This window comes from Nematocida homosporus (assembly GCF_024244095.1).
Source record: "Nematocida homosporus strain JUm1504 chromosome Unknown 4480, whole genome shotgun sequence".
Classification (NCBI taxonomy): domain Eukaryota; kingdom Fungi; phylum Microsporidia; genus Nematocida; species Nematocida homosporus.
Genome location: NW_026250671.1, coordinates 42,369 through 59,138, shown reverse-complemented (window position 1 = coordinate 59,138; position 16,770 = coordinate 42,369). Strand labels below are relative to the sequence as shown.

Below are 16,770 nucleotides of genomic sequence, written 5' to 3'. Positions count from 1 at the left end.
CCAGAAATTGGAATTCTAATTAGCCAAATCGACCCTAAAATTACCTAATATGGTAATAATATTTTTCTGGAAAATTGAAATAATTCGGCTCATAATAGCTCAAATTAACCTCTTAATTTAGTATCAAGATTCCAGAACTAGTTATGGACTTCTAGACAGCAGTTAAGGATTAGTAGCAGGACCGGCATCTTGATATTCAAGTTCTTGTTGTGTTTCTTCCAGCAATTACTCTCTCTGATTCATGGCAAATAGTTTGTATTTTCACCTGTAATTTGGCAGGTAATTGGACAAGCAATTATTGGGTTGGTTTTGGTGGTACAATTGCATAATAAAGAGAGTTTATTTATTGGGTTAAGGCTTGTATTAACTGTACAACGATCAAAAGCTTATCAAAAGCTTGTAGATTAGTCATTTCACAACATATGCCACTATCAAACTCATAAACTTTTGTTCTAAGACAATGCACAAACTACTTCTAACCCTCTTTATTATCAGTACTGTCGTTACATGCATTGTCCAAACTTCGCAACAACAAGCAACCCAGCAACTATTGCGGCATTTTGGTCTTTCAGTAAAGAGTCCTAACCTGACTATAGAGCTAGATAAGCCCGAGCTAGGCAAAACCCATGAGATTCTATATCTGTTTGACAATCCCACGAAGCAAGGACTATTCCTAAAGAGACTAACAAAGATTACTTTGTGCAGCACAACATCTGACAAGCTCCCCGACTCAATTATTCTTCTCTCTTTAGCTATATTACTTCGAACTGAGAAGATAACGCAGCTAACCATCAACAATTTATTCATCGGAGAGAACCTCAGCTATAACACCCCCGACACCAATCCATTAAGCAGTCTCGTATTCCGGATTGCTTTTATCAAATCATCGGAAAACCTCATCCGCTTTGTTCTAGCTACTTATTGCTTTGACAAGGAAGCAATTATAGATATAGACAAGACTCATCTATTCAGTGACAGTACTCTTGATCTTCTCCTAACCCATCGAACCAGGCGGTTTAAACTAGCACTTCAATCACTTGATAGTTTTCTCTCGGTGCCCAAAGTTGCCAGTCAAATAGATATCGTCACTAAGTCAACCAGCACCGCCAACTACAATATATTCGAAGCCAAAATGTCCATTCAGGTCTTTCTAGCCCACAAGTTCTTGCAAGCTATACTTGACTTTATATTTGAATGCAACGACCGCCTAGCTTTTGATAGTATAAACCGCATCGATCTAACCGAAATACGGACCTTAAAAATAGAGATCGATGGAGACACCCACCATTTATTAAGTCAAGACATAGTCCAAGCCAACACACAACCTGCGGCCATCACAACTTTTAAAAGCATTATATTACTACAATACCACCACAACTTCAACCATCTTCTATCTCCAAAGCTTTTAGGCGAGCTGATCACTTGGGTATATATTACTTTCCCTAATGCCGATAAAATAGAACACTACAAGCCTAACATTTATCGAAGCATGCACAAGCAACTAACCAACACACCTATTTTTGTACATGGTTTTCCTAACGACACCGTAGTCCGTACACTCAGCCTTTTCAATATTGACGAAACCGGCCGCCGGCCCACCATAGCAAAGCACAACCAAGCGAGCCCACTTCAACGCGACTTTCTCAATCATTTCGAGATCAAGCATATCTTTATTCCCGAACCCACACCCACACCCACGCCCAACTCCAACCCAGCAATCGCACCCAGCGACCCAGCACCAACCAAACCCACATTACCCCTCCACCCATCCGCATTTGTCTTCTCCAATGGTCTCATCCAGCGACTATTACTTTCTTCCCAGAACTCGGCACTCTACCATCAGTTCTTCGAACGTTTCCCTAGTTTAGCGCTAATCCATGCTCTAACTCGCCTGCGCCAAGCCAAACACTACTACCACTATAACGAAGCTGCCATCACTAACTATGCCACAAGTGCTTGCAGTATCTGTGCGTGGGAAAATCGCAATGGCTCAGAACTCCTTCTTTCCCACCTCAGTCAATTTGTCGTCCTTCCTTGTGGATGCTATGTTTGCCCCATGTGTCTAAGCAACCATCTCTTAAACCTACCCAATCACACTAAACTCAAACACTACGGCAAGCTCGATCCAAGCACCATCGCCATCTATAAACTCTATATTAAAGAAGACACCTCTGGCGAATCCATCAACGTATCGGCCATACAATCCCAAGAAATCAACTCACAAGTCATGGTCGAAAGAATTGATCTAGCTACGCTGCAATACCTATTCTCCATCAACAAAAACTGCGACCTAAACAGAGCCACCTATCCACCCCTTCCTTTATGTATTTGCCAGGACATTACCCCAATCAATATCTTCGCTCCCGACACTCTCCAGTCCGCCCCCCAGCCTATCCCTTCTAACCCCATCCCAATGCGTACATTCATACCTTTCGAGCCGCCTGGTATTTGGCCATAGGCCATACAGTCTCACATGAAAGTCATAGCCGATAAGTTTATCTTCTTACAAAGACCTATTGATTATCAAAATGACGTATTATAGCCAATTACTTACTTGCCAATATCTACAGATAAGGAATGTCAACAATCATTTCCTTACGCATAAATAGAGTGCGTTTTGAATAAGTTACGATAGTTTATGACTGACCTTACCAAGAAACAACTCCCTCATTAATCTCATCCTCATCTCCAATTCCTTAACAGCACCTCACCTCACCCCAACTTAACTCAACACAACACAACACAACCCAATACCAACACAACCCATCTCATCTCAACTCAATACCAACACAACACCAACTTAACACAACTCAATTTAAACTAACTAAGTTCTTGTTTATTTCTTAGCCGGATTGATCCTACCCGCCTTGAAATGCAAAATATCACCATTAGCCACGGCATAGTCTTTGCCTTTCATCTTGCACAATCCTAAGCTCTTAACCTTCTGCTCACACCCATGCTCAATAATATCAGCATAAGAGATCACATCAACGGCTACAAAGCCCTGCTTAAAGTCCGAATGAATCACCGCACCAGCATCCGGGGCCAAAGTCCCCTCCCGAATTGTCCAACTATGCACCTCTTCCGGCCCACAAGTAAAGAAGTTACTTAACTCTAAGGACGCATACCCAGCCGCAATTGTTTTCGTCAAGTACCCATTAGTCTCTTCTGCATCCGCTAAACCCGCACTCACTAGTACTAAAGGTGCACCCGGATCGGCCACTGCTAAATGCCTCGCCAATTTACCAGCTAAAGAGGGTACTTTCTTACGCAAGAACATTTCACTACTAATATTAGCCAAATAAACAACATTCTTAGCCGTTATCAAATTCAAAGGTTTTAAAGCTCTAATCTCTTCACTCGTAAAGTCAATTGCACGAGCATCTTGACCCGCCTCTAAACCACTCATTAACTTCTCCAAAGAACTTACCAGTAGTTTTACCTGCTTATCATTGCTTTTAGCTTTCAATTGCTTCTTGGCACTCTCTAAATGCGACTGACAATCAGCTAAGTCCTTCAGCCGTAACTCATGGCCAATCACCGTACAATCACGAACTGGATCGACTGAATCATCTACGTGCACAATCGAGTCATCTTCAAAGCAGCGCACAACATGGTAAATTCCATCCACCTGCCGAATATTCTCTAAAAACCGATTGCCCAAACCCAAGCCTTCTGAAGCTCCTTTTACCAAACCAGCAATATCAAAGACAGTAAGATAAGCAGGCACTCTTTTCTTTGATTTATAGATAGCCATTAATTGGTCCATTCTAGGGTCTTTAATAGCCACTTTAGCTTCCGATGGATCGATAGTGCAAAAGGCATAGTTCTGAGCAGGCACTTGTTGCTCAGTCATTATATTGAATAAAGAGGACTTGCCAACATTAGGCAGCCCAACAATTCCCATAGTTAAGTTATGCGTACTAGTTCGACCAAATTTAGCTTTAGATCGCGCGATTTCATCTGATTTCTTACGTGGAATAGTACTCATGCAGCCAAATTTTTTAGGGGATGTCTTTAAACCAGCCTGGCTTGAAGCTTTTGAAGACTTTAGAGAGATATGCGGCAGTGATTAAGCAAGAGGAATTGATTTTGCCACCTTCTGATTTTGATACGAAAGTTTGTGATATTCTAACAACCATTAAACAAATAGAAGAAACGATTAGTATTTCTGATAGCTTACTTATCCAAGAAATTGAAAAGATCTTAGATACAGTTCATAAAACTTGTGCACATGATGATAAACATAAAGTTTCTCTAGGCGGTCAACCAAAAACAGTTCTATTTACCCATCAGGATAAGAAGTTCATTCTAGCCAAGAACATTCCTCGCCCCCAGATTGATTTCAAAGATCGTGAAAACAAGTACACTTTAACGGCTGTTTTAGGACCCGATCCCGTTCTTACCCAGCATATGCCCTTAACTCCAGCCGAGGCCTACCAATTATATACGGCAGCTACGCAAGCACCTAGTTTAACCCATGCTGCAGTTAGTATCATTCGTAAACCCGAGCAGTTACAAGCCACTAACCAACTCTTAATGCAATGTCCTTTAGTAGCTATTGATATCAAAAAACATACTTTCCGTAGTTATAAAGGGTTTATTTGTTATTTACAGATAGCTACACCCCAGCAGATTTATTTAGTAGATATGATTACTTTACGCGATCAAGTAGGAACACTTACTTTTCTAAGTACGCCCAGTGTTGGTAAAGTCGTTTACCGTCTGCCTCCTAAGCGTTACTGGCTGGAAAAAGAAGGATACCCAATACTACGCGGAGCCGTGGATTTACAAGTCTTCTCTGAAGCGGTCGTCCCGGGTCTATCCCTAACCCAAATGGGCCAGACGTACTTAGGCGAACACTTGCCCAAACAGTTCCACTTACTGGACTGGAGATACCGACCGGCCACTCAAGAAATGGTTAGCCAACTAGTCCAGGATGTCCAAACTATTCTACCCATCTTTACCCAATTGGCCAGTCAACTCGGTCTGGAGAGTTTCAGCCATCTTTGCCAAACCAGCCAAGAGTACGTCCCACCAACTCCCTCAGTAACTTACTTCGCCCAAAAGTACTCAATTCCAATTAGTCCAGCTCTAACAGCCATCTTTACTCTGCGGGAATTCATTGCGAAACAAGAAGACGAAAGTCCCGACTTTGTGCTAACCAATCGCCAAATGTGTCTCTTACTCAAACACTTACCTACTACTCCCCAAGAAGTCTTCACTATCTTACCAAAAATAAGTCCTTTATTTAAAGCTAACCTTAACAACTTTCTTCGCGTCCTTCATCCGGATGACCGCCACCAATCATTTAGTATGGCCATGCTCAAGAATACCACCAATTAACAGCTTAGCTGCCTAATTTGGCCTATTTATTAAATTTTGCTTGATAGTCTATGGATAAGCGTACTTCGAGTGCTTCTAAGTCAAGTACAACTACTTTTATGTTTGTCCCATGGGTTATTTATTACTTACTAGCCGCCACAGTCTTTCTTGATGCTTTTCATGCCGGCTGGTCGACTTCTTTGCCATTTAGTATGACGAATGATCCGAAGATGTATTTTATCTTTGTGTTTACATATCTATTAGTCTCTATCTTTGCCCTGGGACCTTCAACTATGCTATCTAGAGATGAGATGTATCGTGTTTTATTAGTTAAACGCACTATGATTATTACTTTGACTTTGAATTTGGTTTTGATCTTTGTGCTAGCTATGTGGGGTCAGGATTCGGAATTTCACTTACTGGCTTTGATGCTTTTGGTCTTATTACAGGCCGTTGGGTTTAGAGAGACCTTTTTGGTTATGTTTATTGACCAGGTTTATCGTGCTCCTTTGAATATTTATATCTATGTGAGTTCTAATATGTCTAATAGTAGGGATGGCCAGTTTGAGCCGGGTATGCCGACTCTTTCGCTTTTGAAACGACTGGTCTTTGTTGGGTTGATGACCGTAGTGATAATTATGAGCAGTATTAAGCATATTGGGCCGCATCCGGGTTGGGAAGGTCTTTTTCAAGTCTTTCATGCCGCCTGGACTATACAGATCATGCATTTCCTTTGGGCAGCTAATATTGCTGTGCACTGTCTGCTGAAAATCACTTCGCCAACGGCTTATAATACGGGATCGGCTCGGAAAATAGCCTTTTCCAAATGCTTTGCTAATCTAGACATTATTGTTTATCTGGCCCTACTTGGTTTACTCTTTACATGGGTTGATATTGTTAAGATGGGTTGTGGTTACCCGATTTGGAAACAAGAAACACGAATGTCGATTGAAGCCTTTTTTAAGAAGTACTTTACTTCTTTCTACTTCTACTATATCTACCGTTTAAAAACGATTGTGGTGGCTTCCCTTATCTTTGAAATCCCCCCACGAGCTGCCGTACATAAACTCATTCAGATAACTAATAATAGTGAACGGCCTTTCATGCGCGGTCTACAAAATGGGAATAGTGATCGGACTGTCCAGTATCCAGCTATTGGCTTTTTAGTCATGGTTCTTTGTCCCGTAGTTATTATGCGTTATACCTTCCATGTTACCGCCAATGAACCTCTGCATGGTAAACTCTTATTTCTCCTGGGATGGTCGACCTATACCACCGCATCTCTCGGCTACTTAACCACTGAAATCATTCATACTTCCGTTCTCTTGGCCCATAGCCAGAATATTAGTCTCAGTCGCTACTGGCGTGATGAACATCTAGCTAGTTTGCAATTGTAATCATAAATAGATAATTATCCAGTCCAATTTTTTAGCAATGAAGGGAAGACTATCTTGGTTAGACATTAGAGCCGGTGTAAATGAGGCACAGAAACTCATTGGAGCCCATATCAAAAGTGTTTACAGTATCAGTAAAAAGTCAATTCTGATTAAATTCAGTAACAAAGAGAACTTACTGATTGATCCACCTAGTAAGTTTCATTTGACATATACTACTCATCCTAAAATCAATCTGACTCCGATTGCTATCTATCTTCGCAAAGTTCTTAATAACTGCCGTGTCGAAAAGGTTTACCAATTAGGATTTGATCGAGTGGCAGCTTTACAGTTAGGTTCAGCTGAGGGTTTACTTGTTCTTTTTATTGAGATGTATGCTAACGGTAATATCATTCTAACCGATAAGAATTTAAAAATCATGAATTTATTACGACCGGTTGAACATCTAGATATGCACAAAGAGAGTGTCTATCCTTTGAATGTTCCCCAATTAGAACTTAATTTGGAAAGATACGATTATTTAACTGGTGATACTTTGAAAAAGAAGATAGCTAGTTTTCTCTCTTTATCAGGCCGGATTGTAGATGATGTACTGGGTCGGATGCAGCAGTGTTTCAGTAAGCAGTTCAATTTGACTCAAGACCTTACTTTGGAGAGTTTGACCGAACTAAGAGAAAAACAGCCGGATGAGTTTGGCCAGTGCTTCCATACATTCTTTGGCGAGATATTCAGTGAGTTAGTGGCGGTAGGGAGTTATGGAGCGGTGGTGTACGAACAAGACCGGCCGGTGCTTTTTACGCCGTGGCGAGAAACCAATAAAGATAGTAAACGGCGTACTGTGGAGTTTGATTCCTTTGGCAAGGCCATGGATGCCGCCTTTGCCGTTCCGGTCGTTCAGGAAACCGTTGCCGAGAAGAAGATAAGAAAGATAAGAGAATCACAAGAAAAGAGTCTTAAGCAAAAACTACAAGAATCTGAGAACTTACGTACTAAAGCCCAATTCCTCACCACTTACCAAGCTGAGTTTACTAAAGCCATTCAAATTATCTTAGCAGCTGTTGATAGTGGGATTGCTGAAAGTGAGTTTTTACGCTTTAAACAAGAATCAGAAGCTACTAACCCGATTGCTAAGTACATTAAAGCCGTTAGTTTTGCTAACAAAACAGTCACTCTTACGGCTGATAGTACTTCAGTCACCCTGAGTTATACTACTTCCTTCTACGACCAAATCAGCCAACTCTTCCAACAAGCTAAGAAGATAGAGGATAAGGCCATTAAAGCCCGAGCTGCTCTGGAAGAAAGCAATCAGAAGAGTGATGCTATGGAACAAAGAAAAGAGAAGGCAGTGAAAATTGAAAAGATCAATCGGCCAGTGCTTTGGTTTGAAAAGTTCCATTGGTTTATCACTAAAAACAATGATCTTATCATTGCCGGACGAGATGCAAAACAAAACGAAATTCTTATCAAAAAACATCTCAAAGATAGTGATTATTATTTCCATGCTGATATTCAAGGCGGGTCCAGTGTCATAGTTGGTGAGTCAGCTACAGAGGAAACGAAGGAAACGGCCTCTTATATGGCCATGATTCTATCCCGAGCCTGGGAGAAAGGTGTAGTCGTACCTGTTTATTCCGTGCGGGGTAGCCAGGTTAGTAAGACGGCGCCGGCAGGTGAGTACTTATCTCAGGGTAGTTTTATGATTGCAGGTAAACGTGAGTTTTATCATCCTTACAAATTAGAGTACGGTCTAGGACTTATCTATAAAGTACCAATGAGTGCGAGTAGTGAGAATGTCGGTGGAGAAGAGGAAAGTGATCGCCGTGTCTTTGGATTTACTTCTTTGCCTACGGTTGAACCTGAATATGTTTTGCCTCTAGCAGGGCCGTATAAGAGTATTGAAGGACCTAAATACCGTTTATTGCCTGGTAATCAAAAGAAAGGAATGATTATCAAAGATATTCTAGCTCTAGCCGAAGAAGATGCCCAAGATAAGCTTAAGTATGTGCGCAACATTACCGGCCGGGAAATGGAGTTGGCCATTATTAGCAACTGCAAACTAGCCCAGGCTGAAATTGCCCGACGTGGTGAAGCTTCAGTTTTCAAAAAGAAAGATAAGAAGAAGGCTAAAGCCAAATCAAAAACAAAATCAAAATAATAAAAGCCATTAAGGAGATAAGTTTATACTTTTGCGTCTTTAGTCCCCACATACGGCAGGAACTCTTCTCCAACGTAAGGCACTAGAACCTTAGGCACAACTACACCCTCTTCCGTCTGGTAGTTCTCAACTAAACAGCAGAGTGTACGTTGAACCGCACAAAGTGTACCATTAAGTAAGTGCACGAACTCTTTAGTCGCCGTGTTCTGGTCAAACATATTGTAACGAATGTTAAGATCACGACTTTGGTAGTCGGTGCAGTTAGAACAAGAAACGAGTTCACGATATCTACCCGATTCAGGGAAGTAGGCCTCTAAATCGTACTTAATAGCCGCGGCATTATTCAAAGCCCCAGAAACAATACTAACTACGCGGTACCCAAACCCTAAACTATCATAAAACTCCTTAGACCTCTCAACCATGCCCTGGAACTCTTCCATACTACGTTCAGGAGCGGCCAGAATGAACTGCTCGATCTTTTCAAACTGATGCACTCTAAAGATTCCTCGATTATCCTTACCATGCGCTCCAGCCTCTTTGCGGAAACAAGTCGAGTACCCGGCATACCTAATGGGCAAGTCACAACCTCGGAACCATTCATCAGAATGTAAGGCGGAAATAGGCTGTTCCGAAGTAGCGATTAAGTAAGACTCAGTTGCAGCACCTTCTACCTTGTAGAGCTGATCGTCAAAATCACTGAGTTGAGCTGTTTTACTCATGGCTTCTCGTGACATAATGTAAGGTGTTTGAATAAGGTCGTATTGTTGTCGACGTAAGAAGTCCATTCCGTAGCGGACTAGGGCTTGGGCTAGAAGGACACCGGCATTCTTAAGGAAGTAGCCACGATGACCAGATATTTTAGTTCCCCTTTCCGTATCAACTGCCCCAAGTTTTTCCAAAATCTTATCAAAAGATAAGAGTTGAGTGGGTAGGAAATCTTTCTTGATATACTCGCGAGTAAAAATAACTGGATTGTACTCTTCATCCATACCAACGGCTACTGAAGGCTCAAGTAAATTACCTATCTCACGGGCAATATCATCGGTTTCTTTCTCCATACTAGCTAGACGGGCAACACAATCGGATCGTTTAGTTCTGATTTCGTTGATTTTAGCTACAAGTTCGTCTTTACGGGCACTCTGTTCTTTAGATTTGAAAAAGACTGATGCTTCTTTGGTTGTTTGGTTGAATTCTTTGTTTAACTGTTCCATTTCGTATCTGCCTTTAATCCGTTCCTCAATCATATCAGCAACTTTATTCACGCGATCTAATGAATTACCCCTCTTTTTCTCACTATCAGCTACTTTGGCTAGACCTTCTTTAGTTCGAAGTAATGCTAAGTCAATCATCTGAAAAATAAAAGAGTCCCAATGTCTAAATGTATATCTCTGGGCTAGTATTGAGTTTGGGTTTGGGTTTGGGTTGTGTTAAGTTGTGTTGGGTTTAGTTGAGTTAAGTTAAGTTGGGTTGGGTTGGGTTGAGTATTGAGTTGAGTTGGCATTGAGTTGAGTATTGAGTTGAGTTGAGTTGGGATTGTGTTGAGTTGAGTTGAGTTGAGTTTGGGTTGAGTTAAGTTGGTATTGAGTTGAGTTAGATAGTGGGTTGAGTTGGCATTGTGTTAGATAATGGGTTGAGTTGAGTATTGAGTTAGATAGTGGTTTGAGTTGGGTTGGGTTGAATTGAGTTAGATGGTATTAAGTTGTATTTGATGATAGCGTGGTATTCCGAACCGACTGAATTGGTATGGCGAGAGTTTATATTGGTTTGCTATCTGTTCTTCTGTTGGATTGAGGAGGCGTTCTTATGAAGATAAGTTAGGCTATAAATAAGTTAGGATATAGAGAGGCCAACAGCTTAGTAGTTAATTAGGTCATTAAGACACATATCATTTTATTGACTCTGAATTTACTTGGGGTGTGGTATCTAGATAGTAAGATGTGATTATACTATAAATAAGGAATGTGATTAAATGGTGGTTTCGATTGGGTTGGGCTTTTTTTTGATATCAGTGGCGGTAGTGTCGATTTGCTTGCGTTTCTTTTCTCTTTTGGCCTGATAGTAGAGAATGCCTTGGTTGAATGAGAACAGATCAAAGATAAGCAAGCCACTATAAACAAAATGTACTAGGATCCGCAATATTATAGTTATTATCAGATAAGGATACATATCTGGATTCTCTGAGCCTCTGAGAGATACCCGAACAATGTTATCAAAGAAGATAATCTGGGTTATTAGATAGATAGACATGGATATATTGAGCAAAGCGTTTATAATTCGAATAGGAACCAATTCGTAATTATCAATTTGATAGATTATCAAAACAACCATATAGAGGATTGTTTCAATGATTAAGGAGGATCCTAAATCCATAATCAGAAAGGAAACAATCCAAATGGAAATAAACAACTGAAATCCTGTTTTGAAAGTTAGATCAATGAGCTTTCGCATAGAGAACATCTGATTACGACGAATGTTTGCACCAAAGGCTTTATAATGAAACCAACTAAACTCCTTTCGCTGCTTAGTAATTATGTACAACATAATTAGAGAGTCAACTACAAGTGCCAGCGAATTAAACCCCAAAACAATATAGCGAATACCCGACCCGGCATCTAATCTCAGAGTCATCCACAGTCGAATGCCCATAATAACAAATTCCGTCAGAGTACAGACAATGGTCTGCATAAGATTCCTTTCGAGCAATCCTTGAGTCATCAGGAGTCCATAGACTAGCTTCGCAACAAACCCATTGTTCAGAAAGGCTGATAAAGAATAGAAACGCATGTCAATACTTATAGTTGATATATGCTGTATATGTTTCTGAAGCGCGAACAACAAAAGCTGTGCCACCATATAAACACCAATGATCGTATAGAGTACACCTAATGTAATCGAAATTTCTTTACTAACAGTGATATTGTTGTAGCATTGATTTAGAACGCCATAACTCTGCATTTTGAAAGCAAGCCAGGTTTACATATAAATCTTATTCTGGTCTTATTAGTATTGAGTATGGAACGTCACAATTCTTCGATCTAGCCAATGTTATATTTTACTCGATTCTCAGTTTAGTTGTGATAGTATTGTGTTGAGTTAGTGTTGAGTTGAGTTAGTATTAGGTTGGGTTGGGTTGTGTTGAGTTGAGTTAGTATTAGGTTGGGTTGGGTTGTGTTGTGTTGAGTTAGTGTTGAGTTACTAAGTGGCTACTTGCCGTTTTCAACCCATACTAAACCAACCCAACCCAATACTAACTTCTACCAAGACATAATCATATTAGACACTCATAGGATCTATTGAATAAAGTATCAACTGGGTATGACGTGTACAATACCTAATTGGGTTGGTATCTTCTTAAACCCAAATACATTCTATGTTTATAGTTTGGAGTTGTACTCTACCAATCTCTAACCCAATCCAATCCACTACTAACTCAATACAATACAAGCAAAGAATATCGTCTGTTGAATACCACAGTTAAGTTGTAATAAGTTGAGATAAGATAACTTGAAACAAAACAAGATAAGATAAGATAACTTGAAACAAAACAAGATAGTAGTACTAACCTAACGAATTAATGCAATACATTTATTTGTGATATTAAGAGAGCGAGGCATATGCTTCTTTAACTCTTTCTTTAAGACTGTAAATGTTGGCTGAGATTAAAGCTGTAATTCTTTGCAACTCGGCTTCTTCAGCTGCTATCTTACTGAGCGCCCGGCCCTTTTTGATCTTAAGCCGCTCCAGATTTTGCTCGCTTTGAAAAAGACCGTTATCTCCATCAGCCATAATCTTAAGTAGTTCTGTTTCGGCCTTATCTACTCGACCTACCGCTCTACGGTACTCTTCCTCAGAAGCTTCTTTCTTCTCAATATAAACCTGAGCATGTACTTTAACCCGCTCTTTCTTCTGGCTTATCTCTTCCTGCCAGGCCTTATCTCGTTCCTGCAGAACTTGCGCTCGCTCCTTCTCAGTGGCCAACTGACTTTCCACCTCAGCTACTGCCTTAGTAAAGCTCTGCAAGTACTCCCGCACTTTAAGATGCTCTTCCTCAATATTACCTTCAATCGCATACTCGTCATACTCCAAGAGATCAGTTTGTACTTTGGTTTTGTGAATCCGTAAATGAATCTCTAAGGAAGATGGAATATTAGATAGATCAAAAATAAGTTTCTCAGCCTCCTCGACTGAACTACGAATTGACTGGTTTAAATGCTCTATCTCACGAATCAAAATAGTTTTAGCCTTCTTAGCCTCCTCCATTGCTTTAATTAAGGAATCTCTTTCTTCAGTCATTTCAGCAATATCTTCAGGTTTAATAGGTTGCAGCTTAATCTCTTCTTCTAAACGGGCCTTAGTCTGGTACATATCAGCTAGTTCGTCTAAAGTCCGATTGAGAATGTTTTGGGCTTCGGCTAAGGACTCGCTGTACTTCTGGTGCCTGATTTCATTATGGTGCTTAAGACCGGCTAGTTTATCCATATCAGTACGAGTTTGTTTTCTTTTCTCTTCAAGATCTTCGGCTTCTTTTTCACTTTCAGATAGTTGTTGGACTTCTCTTTTGATTTGATCGATATAGTTTTGATACTCTTTGATCTTTTTGATCTTTTCTTTGTTGATTTCAGCTAGGGAAGCTTCTATACTCTTTTCTCCAGTTTCATCATCATCTCGACCTTCCATGTAAGCTGAGTACTCATTGTAAAGGTAGTTGAAGAATAGGTGCTTAGTCTCTTCTTCTAGGGCCGGTTCTGTTTGCATGGTAGTTGCTTCGACTGTTTCAATGAGAGTAGTTAGCCAGGCCAGCATAGAAAGAAGAACGGGCCAAGTATGTGGAGTAATGGCAATGAGTTGACTACGGTTGATTTCTGAGGCGTAAGGGTACTTGATTCCTTTAAGAAAGATAATCACTTCTTCTTCAAACTTACGGGTGCACTCAAAAGTCGTATCAATAAATGAATGAATAAATCTAAAGATTGCTTGGAAGTCTTTAAGGGAAGGATTAGCTAGAGTAGCATTGGAGATCGGTCTATCATAGTCTCTTTTGCTTAGAAACTCCATAATAGTGGCAATACATTGATTTTGGTGGGCTTTGTCGCGGACATTTCGCTGTTTCTTACGGGGGTCTTCAGAGAGGGTAGAACGACCCGTATCCATAGAAAGGGAGTATTTAGATGGTGCTCCAGCCATTGTTGCTCTCCGCATTTAATTAAAAATCTTAGTGGTCTATAAGTCTGTTTATTGAGATTGGGTTGAATTGGGTTGAATTGAGTTGAGTTGAGATTGGATTGGGGTGTGGTAGGGTGGAGATGGGTTGAGTTATGATGAGTTAGGTTGGTATAGGGTGTTGTGGGTTAGTATTTGTTGTTATTTGACAGTTTAAATGATGGTTTTGATTGAATTGAGTTGAGTTGGGTTAGGATGAGATGGGGTGGAGTTAGAATAAGATGGGATGAGATGGAGTTAGGATGAGATGGAGTTAGGATGAGATTGGAGTGGATTGGGCTTGGAGAAGGGTTTGGATGAGAATGAGTTACGGCGTTTTAGGAAGGTGGGGTAGGGTGGGGTTTTAGGAGTTGGGAAGAAGTTGGCATTGGAGTTAATTTGGTATTGGGGTGGTGAGTATCTGAGAGTGGTTTGGGAGGAATAATGGGCAGTAATGTAACCGCAGAGAAGGAAGGCTATAAGAAGAATAGTAAAACAGTTCATTTCAAAAGACATTCCATGGCAAGTACTTGTTTATTTATAGGTCATTTCCTAATTCAGCTAAATTGAAACTAATTAGGTTTAATCACCAAATAAGTAAATAAATTTCCATATATGGTAAATTTAGGATGAAATAGGTATGGCCAAAATTAGAAAATAACTAATGCGGTTTATTGAGTTATTATTGGGTTAGATTGGTGGTGGGTTAGGGTGGATTTGAATTGAATTGAGTTAAGTTGAATTAGTACTTGATTAGATTGGTATTGCATTAGAATGTTGTTAGTGCTTGCGTGTTGATTTGTGCAATTTCTCGGGTCGTTTGAGAGTGTGTCGGGCGACCATTTGGATGTCATCATCCATGGCCACTATGATCTTATCACTGTCCCCGGGTACAAAACTGTTAGAAACAATGTTGTGCTCATTCTGGCGAATCTGGTAGGAGAAAACACTGCCCTTAAGCACCTTTTGCATGTCCCAAACAATAACCCATTCTCGCGTACTGACAATTACGAACTTCTCCTCAGCATCCGTACTAATACTAGCATTAGTGAAGTTAGCTTCGCCTCCGAATAAATGCAAATGTTCCGGTCGAATAATTAGCTTCTTAGGCACGGGTTTCTCCTTGCCCAGACTCTTTTTGAATCCACTTACGCCATTAGCTTCAGCTGTAACTAGCATGAGGTATGTCTTGCAGGTGCACACCACGTACTTGCCACTCGGTGAAATAAAGACGCCTAGAATAGGATCTCCCAGTCCTGGCAGAAGTGTTTTAGCCCGTTTTTCAATACTATCATAAAGACGAATATCACCCGTATCGGATCCCAAGGCAAATTCACCTCTTGAACTCGCATCACCCGATGAGAATTTCGTATCTGTTTTATAGGTCTTGCCTTCCATAACTTTGGCCGCTCGAGGATCAAGACGGAAAATCGCATTGCTGGATACACCTAGGAACTCGTTGTTCTGAGTAAATCCATCTGCTGTCTTGGCTGCCGCAAAGAAGTCACGAGTTTTCACACCAGTATCCCAAGTTTCAGCCACCTTTTCCGTATTCAAATCAATCTTGTAGAGGTTTTGCGTATCATTATGATTGGAGACAATTACTGAACTATTATCAGCAATCAACATTTTTTGTGGAACAATCTTCTTACCCTTAGCAGCTAAGTTAGAAATCGATCCGGCAAATTCCAAATCATTACCTGTACTCCTAAACAGTCCAATTGAAGATCCTTTGGAAATCAAAGCACCATCCCGACTTACGGCTAAAGCCTTATTCTTCTCTCGGTTCTTCCCTCCAAAGACATTACCAGCTACACTCTCTTCTGTCTTACGTACGGCTTTACTCCTGATCTTACTATACCGCCCCTCATCACTAGAAACCTCTTCAATACTCGACTGACTCTCACTACTTAACTCTTCCTCCTCTTCCGATCCCAAGTCCATTTCGTTGTAGTTCTCTATCTCCATCTTCTCAAAGTACTCTTTCTCCTCCTTAGACTCCTTTTCCTTACCGACGGCCAGATAAGCCGAGAAGAAAGCAAATAACGAAGGTAAAGATCCAAAGATAATTCGGAAAATATCTCCCTCCCTATCTTCACGAGCTACAACCCAAGAGAAACTCTTCGTGCCCTGGTCAATATAGAAATCAGAATTACCTTGAATCAAATCACCCTTACGATATATATTATACTGATTACCTATCCGAATAAACACACCTATTTTACTTTTAACCAGTATAGCTCCTGCCTGACTATCAATTACTTCATAAGAATCAGTACTATAATTGTACTTACGAAAATCAACTGGATCACAAGCATAAAGAACTTCCCACTTATTAACGATAGGAATGTACTTGATTATTTGTCCATAAAACCGTAAGATAGTTCCTGGTAGACCCAATCGGAAAACAAAAGTCCATTTGTTATCTTTGGTTGTTAAACTCAAAGCTGGTTCTTTAGTTGTTGTTTTGGTAAAATCGATATACTCGAGTTCATCTAGACCGATATCTTCCTTCTCTTTGGCCGTTGTAAAAACAATTCGGTTCTTATCAACCTCAATTGCAGCACCTTCTAATTTCAAGATTTTGTTAAGATAGAGATTGCCAGCGGGTTCTTTGCCGCGCATCCAGTTCATAATGTGTTGCATGACCATTTAGAGCCAAAACAAAAAATGCTTATGTACACTCCTCGTCAGATT

At 40.4% G+C, this 16,770-nt stretch overlaps 9 protein-coding genes across 9 annotated transcripts; 4 read left to right on the top strand and 5 right to left on the bottom strand.

The window, feature by feature from the left end:
• Positions 1–460: 460 nt before the first annotated feature.
• Positions 461–2,458, top strand: NEHOM01_1446 (uncharacterized protein; the record flags this gene model as incomplete). Its single annotated transcript, XM_051490324.1, has 1 exon — positions 461–2,458. One exon carries the CDS (start codon positions 461–463, stop codon positions 2,456–2,458), a length of 1,998 nt encoding a protein of 665 aa, XP_051346284.1.
• Positions 2,459–2,836: 378 nt separating this feature from the next.
• Positions 2,837–3,991, bottom strand: NEHOM01_1445 (obg-like ATPase 1; the record flags this gene model as incomplete). The annotated part of the gene is made up of 1 exon (XM_051490323.1): positions 2,837–3,991. One exon carries the CDS (start codon positions 3,989–3,991, stop codon positions 2,837–2,839), a length of 1,155 nt encoding a protein of 384 aa, XP_051346283.1.
• Positions 3,992–4,011: 20 nt separating this feature from the next.
• Positions 4,012–5,346, top strand: NEHOM01_1444 (exosome complex exonuclease RRP6; the record flags this gene model as incomplete). Its single annotated transcript, XM_051490322.1, has 1 exon — positions 4,012–5,346. One exon carries the CDS (start codon positions 4,012–4,014, stop codon positions 5,344–5,346), a length of 1,335 nt encoding a protein of 444 aa, XP_051346282.1.
• A 50-nt stretch (positions 5,347–5,396) lies between these two features.
• Positions 5,397–6,722, top strand: NEHOM01_1443 (uncharacterized protein; the record flags this gene model as incomplete). The annotated part of the gene is made up of 1 exon (XM_051490321.1): positions 5,397–6,722. The coding sequence occupies one exon, from the start codon at positions 5,397–5,399 to the stop codon at positions 6,720–6,722; it is 1,326 nt and encodes a 441-aa protein (XP_051346281.1).
• A 37-nt stretch (positions 6,723–6,759) lies between these two features.
• Positions 6,760–8,874, top strand: NEHOM01_1442 (nuclear export mediator factor NEMF; the record flags this gene model as incomplete). Its single annotated transcript, XM_051490320.1, has 1 exon — positions 6,760–8,874. The coding sequence occupies one exon, from the start codon at positions 6,760–6,762 to the stop codon at positions 8,872–8,874; it is 2,115 nt and encodes a 704-aa protein (XP_051346280.1).
• A 23-nt stretch (positions 8,875–8,897) lies between these two features.
• NEHOM01_1441 (seryl-tRNA synthetase) lies at positions 8,898–10,223 on the bottom strand (the record flags this gene model as incomplete). The annotated part of the gene is made up of 1 exon (XM_051490319.1): positions 8,898–10,223. The coding sequence occupies one exon, from the start codon at positions 10,221–10,223 to the stop codon at positions 8,898–8,900; it is 1,326 nt and encodes a 441-aa protein (XP_051346279.1).
• A 616-nt stretch (positions 10,224–10,839) lies between these two features.
• NEHOM01_1440 (uncharacterized protein) lies at positions 10,840–11,829 on the bottom strand (the record flags this gene model as incomplete). Its single annotated transcript, XM_051490318.1, has 1 exon — positions 10,840–11,829. One exon carries the CDS (start codon positions 11,827–11,829, stop codon positions 10,840–10,842), a length of 990 nt encoding a protein of 329 aa, XP_051346278.1.
• A 642-nt stretch (positions 11,830–12,471) lies between these two features.
• On the bottom strand, positions 12,472–14,073 carry NEHOM01_1439 (kinetochore protein NDC80; the record flags this gene model as incomplete). Its single annotated transcript, XM_051490317.1, has 1 exon — positions 12,472–14,073. One exon carries the CDS (start codon positions 14,071–14,073, stop codon positions 12,472–12,474), a length of 1,602 nt encoding a protein of 533 aa, XP_051346277.1.
• Positions 14,074–14,853: 780 nt separating this feature from the next.
• On the bottom strand, positions 14,854–16,725 carry NEHOM01_1438 (uncharacterized protein; the record flags this gene model as incomplete). The annotated part of the gene is made up of 1 exon (XM_051490316.1): positions 14,854–16,725. The coding sequence occupies one exon, from the start codon at positions 16,723–16,725 to the stop codon at positions 14,854–14,856; it is 1,872 nt and encodes a 623-aa protein (XP_051346276.1).
• Between the last annotated feature and the right edge of the window lie 45 nt (positions 16,726–16,770).